This window comes from Nicotiana tabacum, chromosome 2, assembly GCF_000715075.1.
Source record: "Nicotiana tabacum cultivar K326 chromosome 2, ASM71507v2, whole genome shotgun sequence".
Lineage (NCBI taxonomy): Eukaryota > Viridiplantae > Streptophyta > Magnoliopsida > Solanales > Solanaceae > Nicotiana > Nicotiana tabacum.
Genome location: NC_134081.1, coordinates 62,653,975 through 62,663,931, shown reverse-complemented (window position 1 = coordinate 62,663,931; position 9,957 = coordinate 62,653,975). Strand labels below are relative to the sequence as shown.

General features: G+C 39.6%; 1 protein-coding gene across 1 annotated transcript; it reads left to right on the top strand.

Annotated features, from left to right (window-relative positions):
* The first annotated feature begins 9,546 nt into the window (after nucleotides 1-9,546).
* On the top strand, nucleotides 9,547-9,957 carry LOC142166842 (secreted RxLR effector protein 78-like). Its single transcript, XM_075226349.1, has one exon. The coding sequence runs from the start codon at nucleotides 9,547-9,549 to the stop codon at nucleotides 9,955-9,957; it is 411 nt and encodes a 136-aa protein (XP_075082450.1).

Sequence of the window (9,957 nt, the reverse complement as noted above, 5' to 3'; positions counted from 1 at the left end):
GGAGAGAGGACAGGCGGGGTCAGGATAGAGAGGACAGGGAGGCTAAGAGGTCTCGCAGACCATAGAGATCTACCAGTCCTTATTTTGGAGGGAGGGTACGGCATGGTAGAGGTTTTGTGGGTCAGCTAGTTCAGTTTGCACTTCAGGCTTCGCATGATATTTCAGGTACCCATGGGTCTTAGAGTACCGTACCGCATAGTTTCCACAGCCACATCAGCAGAGAGGTTACTTTGAGCTTAGAGATACCAGCCACATGGTGAGGGATTATCCCTGACTTTGGATAGATGTGTCACAATGGGGTATTCAGGCTATGAGTTCGGCTCCAGCTGCTGATATCCCTGCACCACCAGCTTAGGGTACAGGTCAGGCGAGTAGAGGGCGCCTAAGTAGGGGAGGCCCAACCCATTGATGTGTTTTCTACAGTAGGCCTGAGGCTGCTGCACCAGATGATGTTGTACAGGTATGGTTTCGATTTGTCATAGAGGAGCATCATTCATATTTTATTTCAGTTCTGCTTATCGGGATGAGTCCTCCTAGTTTGCTTCACATGTGAGTAGTTTCGTGATTTAGTACTCTACTTATATGTTTATCCATGTTAGGAGATTCTATAGTGGTAGCCCGTTTCTACCATTTTGTTTTTATTCATTATTGAGAGTTATGAGATTTTGAGTGACTTTTGTTCCTCATTTGGTAGTTTTGATGTGATTTCTGGGTGATGGGTTACGACTTGTAATTTAGATGCTCTACCGGTGTGAGAGTTCAGTACGTGTTGTGCTTTTATCGGCAAAATTAAATTAGTGGAAGGTTTTGATTGGTATGATATATATGCAACCTGCGATTCAGAGCTGAGGATGGGATCCTTGCGTCTCCATGTGATTTGATACGTTTAAACCGGGCTGCGGTCCGCGGTGGAGTGATATTAGGATGAGGTCCTTGTAATTTATTCATATGCTTTGATTCTCCCTTGTGAAATTTATTCGTAGTATGGTACTGATAGGGGGTTGTGTCTGTCGGGCTTGTTTGATAGTTCTCTCGTGTGTTTCTCTTTGCATATTCAGTCATATTCGTGTTGTGCTTATTGGATTTTAGCTTGCGAGGTGTGTGCCCAGGTGGTGTTAGATGTAATTTGTTGATTCGGGTGAATAGTTGTTAGGTCTTCATGTTTATTTGCATCATTGTCGGTATTGTGAAGGTTTGAAAAAGGGTTCTATCGGATATGAGGCTAATTTATGGTACTGGATTTGATTACGGTCAGTTATGGTGATCAGAGATATTATTATGGGCATATGTGTGATGTGTTACGTCGTATGGTTGTACCTTTTGGCTGTAAGCATAGGTTGTTGCAGCTGGTGGAGGCTAATGCTGGGTGTGGATGTAGGAATCGGGTCTTTTGGAGATGATCAGATGGTGAGAATTTAGATTCTAAGGCTTATTGATATTGGTGAAAGGGGTAAATTGCAGTCGAGGTGCCATCGTCGGGCTTATGTTGATTGGGGTGACGTGGGGTCACCCGCGGGTGTATGTAGGATGAATAAATTCAGTGACTTGATGACTTATGGACGACTCTTGGCACGTTCGAGGACGAACGTTCGTTAAAGAGGGGGAGAATGTAACGACCCGACTGGTCATTTTGAGTATTAGCACTCCGTTCAGTGTCTTAAGGTCTCGAGTAGCTCCGTATTATATGTTATAACGTGTGTGCGTAGTCGAGTTCGGACTTCGGATGATTCGGGATTAATGTGAAAGAAGGATTCATGTTTTAGAAACTTAAGCGGTAAGAGTTGACCGAAATTTGACTTCTTTGTAGACGACTCCGGAATAGAATTTTTATGGTTCCAATAGTTTTGTATGGTGATTTTGGACTTAGGCGTGCATCCGGATTTGGATTCGGAGGTCCGTAGGGTAATTTGAAGCATTTCGGCGAAATTGGAAAGTTGAAGTTTTTGGAAGGTTGAGGGGTTTGACCGAGAGTTGACTTTGATGATATCGGGTTCGGAATGCGATTCCAAGAGTTGGATTAGCTCTGTTATGTCATTTGGAACTTGCATGCAAAATTTGACGTCATTTCCGGGTTGATTTGATATGTTTCGGCACGAGTTTGGAAGTTGAAAGATTTGAAAGTTCATAAGTTAGATTCGAGGCGCGATTTGTAATTTCGACATTTTTTGATGTGATTTGAGGCCTCGACTAAGTTCGTATCGTGTTTTAGGATGTGTTGGTATATTTGGTTGAGGTCCCGGGTGCTGCGGGTGGATTTTGGATGGTTAACGGTTTGGATATTGGACTTAGGAATTTCTGGGCTGCTGGTTCTGGTGCGTTGCACCTGCAAGTTTTGATGTGCAGGTGCGTGACTGCTTTTGCGAGAGTTTGGTTGCTTCTGCGACATTGGTGCCACCCTGTTGAATCACTTCTGCAACTGGAGGACCGCAAGTGCGAGGACGCATCTGCGGAAGGTGGATCGCAAATGAGCGTTGGAGGCTCCAGGTGATGTCTGCTTCTGCGTAGTTTGAGATGCAGCTGCGCAATCGCAGATGCTCAACTATGGTCGCAGATGCGATCCCTGTGTGGGCAAGCGAAGACAGTATATGCGGAGAATTGTCTCGCACAAGCGAAAGCGCAGGTACGCGTGTGTGTCCGCAAATGCGGATGTTCTAGGCAGAATTGCATATATGTCGATGGTTTGATATTTTTAACATATTTTGAGTTCTAGACGTCGGTTTTGGGAGATATTTCGTGGGTTTTTCATGCAACTCATTAGGGTAAGTGTTCTCTACCCGAATCTCGTTACATTTTATGAATTCATTGCTATTTTCATCATTTAATTAGTGAACTAAGTTGGAAATTTGAGGAAAATTTGAAAAATATTTCAAAATGTAAAATGATGATTTGAAGGACGAATTGAGGTTAGAAATTGACAATGTTGGTATGGTTGAACTCGATATCGAATGGGTTTTCGATTTTTGTAATTTTGATCGGTTTTCGAGATGCGGGTCCCAGTCGACTTTTTGGAGCAATTTTTAAATTTTTAGCGAAGATCATTATTTCACTATTAAATAAATTTCCTATAGTTATAATTATAGTATGAAATTGTTTTGGCTAGATTCAAGTAGTTCGGAGTTGGAAATCGAGGGAAAAGGCCTACTAATTGATTGATTGAGCGTGGTTTAAGGTAAGTATCTTGCCTAACTTTGTGGGGGGGGGGGAATTACCCCTTAGGAATCGAGTCTTTAGTGCTAATTGTGTCATGTGAAGTCTGTGTACGCGAGGTGACGAGTACGTGCTCGGGCTTATTTGTGGAAAGTTGACCTTTAGGGCTCTTAGGTTCTTATGTTCATTAGATATGAAATTATTTTGTTATGTTAAGTTCTTCTTTTACTAGTTTCACCTCTACGTGTCTTGATTGGAATTAATTGCTTCATGTTCAACCCTTATTGCCTATTTGACTATTGTGTGCCTTAACTGAAGTTGTTCCCTCTTCGATTTCCATGCTATCCTTTCCTAATTGCTTATCCTTAATCGAAAATATTATTATCTCTTCTGTACTTGTCTACCCTTATTTGAGGTTATGATTATCTTTTCTGTTGCTTATCCTTAATTGAATCTATTGCATCTCTTCGTAATTGTTCAACCCTAAATGAAGTTTAGTTATCCTTTATCGTAGTTGCCTCATCCTTATTTAGAATAATTTGTTGATTTACTTGTCGTATTCTCGCTCTATTGTTGTTGTTGTTCTTGAGTTGATTTACTTGTCGTATTCTCATGCTATTATTACTGTTGTACTTAGTTTGTTGAGCCGAAGGCTATGCGCGGTTGTGGTATTGACATTGTTTCAATGAAATGTTGTGGAATATGGGCACATGTTGTGAAAGTCATTCTATTGTGATGTTGTGTTTTTGGCACGTGATATTGTTGGGAGGTTTTGTTCGGGTGTTTGCATGAGGTTTCTGCCGAGTTGTTGTTACTATTGATATATACACATGCGGTGTGACAAGGCAGGCTATATATATGGGTTTGCGCATGTGTAGAGACAAGGTGGGAATATTATTATGTGTGTGCGGCGAGACAAGGCGGGCATTTATATTATATTTGCACACGTGGCGAGACAAGGTGTGCTATGTCGGAGATTGATTTATGATGACTTGTAATGGCCTGGAGGCATTGTTGTTGTTGATATTTGTGTAGTGGCATGCCTAACCTATGTGAGTTTTGCTTGGTGTGAATTGTGGGGATCGTTCCTTATGTGTCATTCATTTTCTCTACTCTTATTCGTTGGCCCGAACTGTGATAGAACACTTGTACAAGCATACACGTACTTTATCACCCTATCGGTTTAAGAAGATGAATACTGATGCTACCGATCATTTGTACGTACTCCGTCTACTTGTCTTATATGTGAGATTGGTTCTATTGGTACGTGAGTCATCCGTGCATTTATCAGTTGTAATGAGGGCACGAGATGCCAAGTAATTAGGTTCATGAATTGGGACCTGTGAATTCTGTGAGTTTTTGAGGTTTGGTACCTCGTGGGGATTATTAAATAAACCTGGTGCGAAAGCGGCTATTCTTATCAAGTTGCTACTTTTCCTTCCTTTATTTGTTTTTCACCGGATTTAAATTGTGTCCAACCTACTCTATTGTGTTATTACTTGTGGTATCCCGCTGCAAAATGTTGCTTCTATTTCCTACTGCAAGCACCGTATTATTGTTATCATTATGCGTAATTCTGTAGAGATATCATACTCTGTTAGTTCTATACCTATACTTGTTCAGGTTATCTAGTCCAATAGGTGTCTTGACTGTCCCTCGCCAGTACTCCACTTAGGTTAGTCTTGATACTTGCTGGGTACCGCTGTGGTGTACTCATACTATACTTCTGCATATTTTTGTGCCAATCCAAGTAATTCGAAGTCAGTCGATCGCTAGCTAGCTGTACGGATCTTGCTGTGGAGACTCAAGGTAAACCTGTTGCTAGTTTCTATACATATTATTAATTGAAAAAATTTATTAGAAGAAATTGATTATAAACAAAGTTATTAGTTAACTTTACATTTCAAAAAGTTAGATGAATAAACTTCAAATAAAAATATATATGAACTTTTTATTTTAAAAAAATTTAAGGCCTCTAATCAAGGTTTGACTTTAGGCTACTTTTAAACAAACAAAATTTATTGGAAGAAAAGGATGTAAAATGCTCGATCCATGTCACGCCATCCAGATTGATAAGCTCCTTGTAATGAATGGACAAAATTGAAGACGTTCTTACAAAGAAGATCGGAAGGAGAGAGAAAGATTGCCTGGAACAAAAGTTTCATGCGTGACACTTGTGGTCGAATTGGAATGCATTTCATGAAATAACAAGGCCAATGGCTGAGAAAAATATTTGAAAACAAAAACAGCCAAATCTGTGACCAGTTTTGTACTTAGGAAAAATTGAACAATAAAACCCTAAAGGAGAGAGAAGCTCTGGCGATTTTTCCAGGCGATTCTACGTTTGAGCGTTGCCATGGCCGTTCCGGCCGGCGGCCAACCATCTTTTCCAGTTGGTCAGCCTCTTCCCTCCCTCGCCCCAACTAATACAACCACAAACAACAATTCCCAACCCATTGATTACAGCAAAATATTGAAACCTGTCGTCCAAAGCAGTCCCATGCAGTCGAACCCTACTTCAAAACTTACTGTCAAGCCTATACAGTTACGATGAGCCACTGTTTTAAATGGAGAACCTTTCGTCAAATTCACAAAAGTTGAGGTTGATCGCATGAATATAATTGAAGGCTTACAATATGCAGTTGTTGGAAAGCTATCGTATGGTTGGCCAGAACTCCAGGAATTACGTAGAATTATCCAAAGTCAGTGTGGAATCAAAGAAGAATGCAGTGTTGGTATCCTTCGAGATCGACATGTCTTGATAAGATTGACGTTATGGGAAGATTTCATTAACTTTATGTTGAAAAATGCTTATTATGTCAAAGACAAGGATGGTTATGAATATCAGTTGCGGCCACTAATTTATGATGTAAAATTCAAGGCCGGGGAAGAAACACCAATGGCTATAGCATGGATTTCCTTTCCAGGTTTGCTGCCTACATTCTTTGTAAAGGAATGCTTGTTTTCATTAGCCTCAACTGTGGGGAAGCCATTGCATCTTGACATGGCTACAATTAACAAAACTAGGCCTAGTTGTGCAAGAGTTAATGTCCTAGTTGACTTGTTAGCAGATTTACCTAAGAAGGTTCATATAGATATCGAGAATGAGGCCACAAGGGAGGTAAGGACTGAATGGGTGAAGATCAATTATGATTTTCTGCCCAAGTATTGTAAGCAATGCAAAATTCAAGGTCATGATCAGTTTGAATGTTGGCAACTTCATCCAAAGCTAATGGAGTCTAATAACAAAGTGAAGTAGGCAGTTACTGGTAATGCTGGAAAACAGGTACAAAATAAGGTTCTTTAATGATCCTTTCTAGTGGAAAAGTTGTTGGTAATGTTGGTGAACAATGGAAGGAAGTTCGAGATAATCGTATCAAGAAACTTGTTCAGTAGGAAGAAGCACAAGGCAACAGTGGGAAAGAATTTGTTCATGTTGATGGTGTTCAAACGACTAATAAGTTTGCTGCTTTGGTGGAGGATGCAGATGATAATGAAGATAACAATCATCTAGCTTTGGTAGAGCAAAATCAGGCCAATTGCAGCCCTAAACCTACTCATACTGAAACTGGGAGAACCTTGAATCCAGCTGCACCAATTTATAATCCTTTTTCACCTAGGATTGCAGCTTGTAAGGATATTGGAAAAGAATGTATAAATCAGAAGGATAAGGAGAAAGAACAAGCAATGTTAAAGGAATCCACAGCACAATGGGTCAATAGAGCCTTTGGAGGCAACAATGTTACTACTAATCAATCATGCCAAGAGATCCCTTCACAAACGTTGAACACTCAAAAATATATTGTCAATCCAAGGACCAACGAGAATGATGTCTCAAAGGGAATTGATGCTAATGTGACTAATGAACAAGGAGGAGCATATGTGAAACAAATTGATAGGGCTGATCAGTCAAACAAAGAAAAGAATTTTCCTACAGGAAGTCCACTGAAGGGGAGATTGTGGAGTCAACAGGTAGAGGATGATTCAGAAGAAGAAGGGGAACTACAATCAGATGATGAGCTAGACAAGGAGGTAGTTGATGGTCAGATTGATGGCCAGGAGTTTGAAGATGGAGTTCACTTCTTAGAGGAAGATCATGAACTGATGCGAGCAGATGTTGATGGAGATAAGCAGGAGGAAGCTAGTAAGTTGCCCAAACCTGATCTAATGCCTAAACCTCTTGATATCCAAAATATTTGTCCTAAACCAGTTGCTCTTGATGTAAGCCTCAACCACAATGACCAAATCCTCACCCCAGAAAATCCTAATCCAAATCCTAACACTAACCCAATCCTATCACTGGCATCCAAAGAAAAGAATTACAAGAAAATAAAGAACTGCAGTCATCTTTCAAGATGCAGAATGTGGCTAAGGAATCTACTAGCAGAGCAGTAGTTCCTAAACCTTTTAAAATTCAGGTAGCCAAAAAATCTGCATCAGTAGATGGTGAAGAGAATGGATAAGGAAAAGGAAGAGACATGGATGAGGAATCCACATCTCAGAATTTCATGAATGTTGCTCGACAGGGTGACTTATCTCTTAGGCATATGGATAGAGCAAAATCTGCAGGCAGAGGTAGGAAGAAGCAACAAAAAGAAACTTCTAACTTTCTTGTCCCTGATACAGGAGTTCAAATAAGAAGGACACTCTCCATATCTACCAATTAATGATGAATGCATTAATATGGAATATTAGATCAATGAATACAAAGCAAGCCTTTGAAAGGCTAATTACAATACATAGACAATAACACTTTAGATTTATGGGTTTAATGGAGCCAATGCAGCAATCTAGAAAATTGGAGAGATACAGAAGAAGGATAGAATTTGCTCAGGTTTTTGTAAATATTTCTAACAAGATTTGGGTATTTGTGGATGAATATTATGAAGTCACAGTAATATTTGATATGGAGCAGCAGATGACCTTAAGACTGGTGGATTCTAATTCTCAACATGAGGTAATTCTTACCTTAGTTTATGCCAAGTGCGATGATATTCATAGGATTGAACTGTGGGACACATTATATGATTTGGCTTCTGATATGTCAACCCCATGGATAGTTGGGGGTGATTTCAATGTGATTTGGGATGAGGAGGAGAAGTTTGGAGGCCTACCAGTACATCTCAATGAGATTGATGATTTTAGGCATTGTGTAACTACATGTAACTTGCATGATCTTGGTTTTAAAGGTATTACCTTCACTTGGTGGAATGGAAGGGCTGAAGAAGATTGCATTTTTAAGAGGTTGGATAGAGTATTAGCAAACATGGAGTTTTAACAAATGTTCCCAGGTGTGAAAATTACTCATTTATCCAAAATAGCATCGGATCACAGTCCCTTACTAATCACGTGTGATCCAGATTTTATACCTGTGAAGAAGCAATTTCGATTCCTTAATTTTTGGACAGAACATGACACCTTTCAAGATGTTGTGAAGGAAAACTGGACGATAGACTTTAGTAGTAATCCATTCATAATTTTCAATCACAAATTGAAGAAGTTGAAGCGAGCATTATAAGCATGGAGCAAGGCTATGTATGTGGATATTTTCCAAAAGATTACTAGCTTGGAAGAGGTGGTACTTGTTCATGAAGAACAGTTTGAAATCAATCCAACAAAGCTTAATAGAGAAAGGCTTAACAAAGTTCAGGCTGAACTTATCAGATTTTTGTCTCTCGAGGAAGAATTTTGGAAGTAAGAGTCTGGCATGTCATGGTTTAAGGATGGAGATCGCAACACTAAACTCTTTCATGCATAAGTGAATGGTAGGAAAAGAAGATTGCAATTAAAGAGAATTCAGAATAGTGAAGGTAACTGGATCGAGGGTAATGAACAAATAGCAGCTAAAGCAGTCAATGTTTTCCAGAATCAATTCAATGAGGATACCTACTGCTTTTGGGATCATTGATCATGTTCCTAACATGGTTACCTTTGATCAGAATCAAGAACTGGTGAAACAACCTACGAATGAAAGATGAAGTCAAGAGGGTTGTCTTTGGCTTAAATAGGGATAGTGCTGGAGGATCAGATGGATTCACTGGAAATTCTTCCATAGTTGTTGGGACATAATAGGGGATGATGTATTTAACATGGTGAGGCAGTACTTTAATGGTCATGGACTACCAAGATTTATTATTCACACAAATCTGGTGCTATTGCCTAAGAAGAAGGAAGTTGCTACTTTTTCAGATATGCGACCTATTAGTTTGAGCAACTTCGTTAACAAAATTTTTTCAAGAGTTATTCATGAAAGTCTTACTCCTCTATTGCCTAATCTCATCTCAGATGAACAAGTATGTTTTGTTAAAGGAAGGAGCATCTTAGAAAATGTGTTGTTAACTCAAGAAATCATTACTGACATTAGGTTAGGCATGACCTAATATAGTGATGAAATTAGACATGACCAAAGCTTACGATAGGCTTTCCTGGATATTCATGACTAAAGTGTTGAGGAAAATGGGCTTTTGTAAAAGGTTCATTGGTATAGTGTTTGGCATTGTGTCTAACAACTGGTATTTAGTTTTAATTAATGGCCAGCCGTATGAATTTTTCAAGTCCACCAGAGGAGTTAAGCAAGGGGACCCCTTGTCACCTACATTATTCATTTTAGCTGCCGAAGCTATGTCTAGAGGTTTGAATTCTCTTCATCTAAACTTATACTTTTATGAATTTGGTTTGCCAAAGTGGAGTCCTAAGAATAATCGTCTAGGGTATGTTGACGATGCTATCATCTTCTCATCATCTGATGCTACTTCATTACAACTAATTATGGAGGTGTTGAGTGCCTATGAGGTAGCTTTTGTACAATGA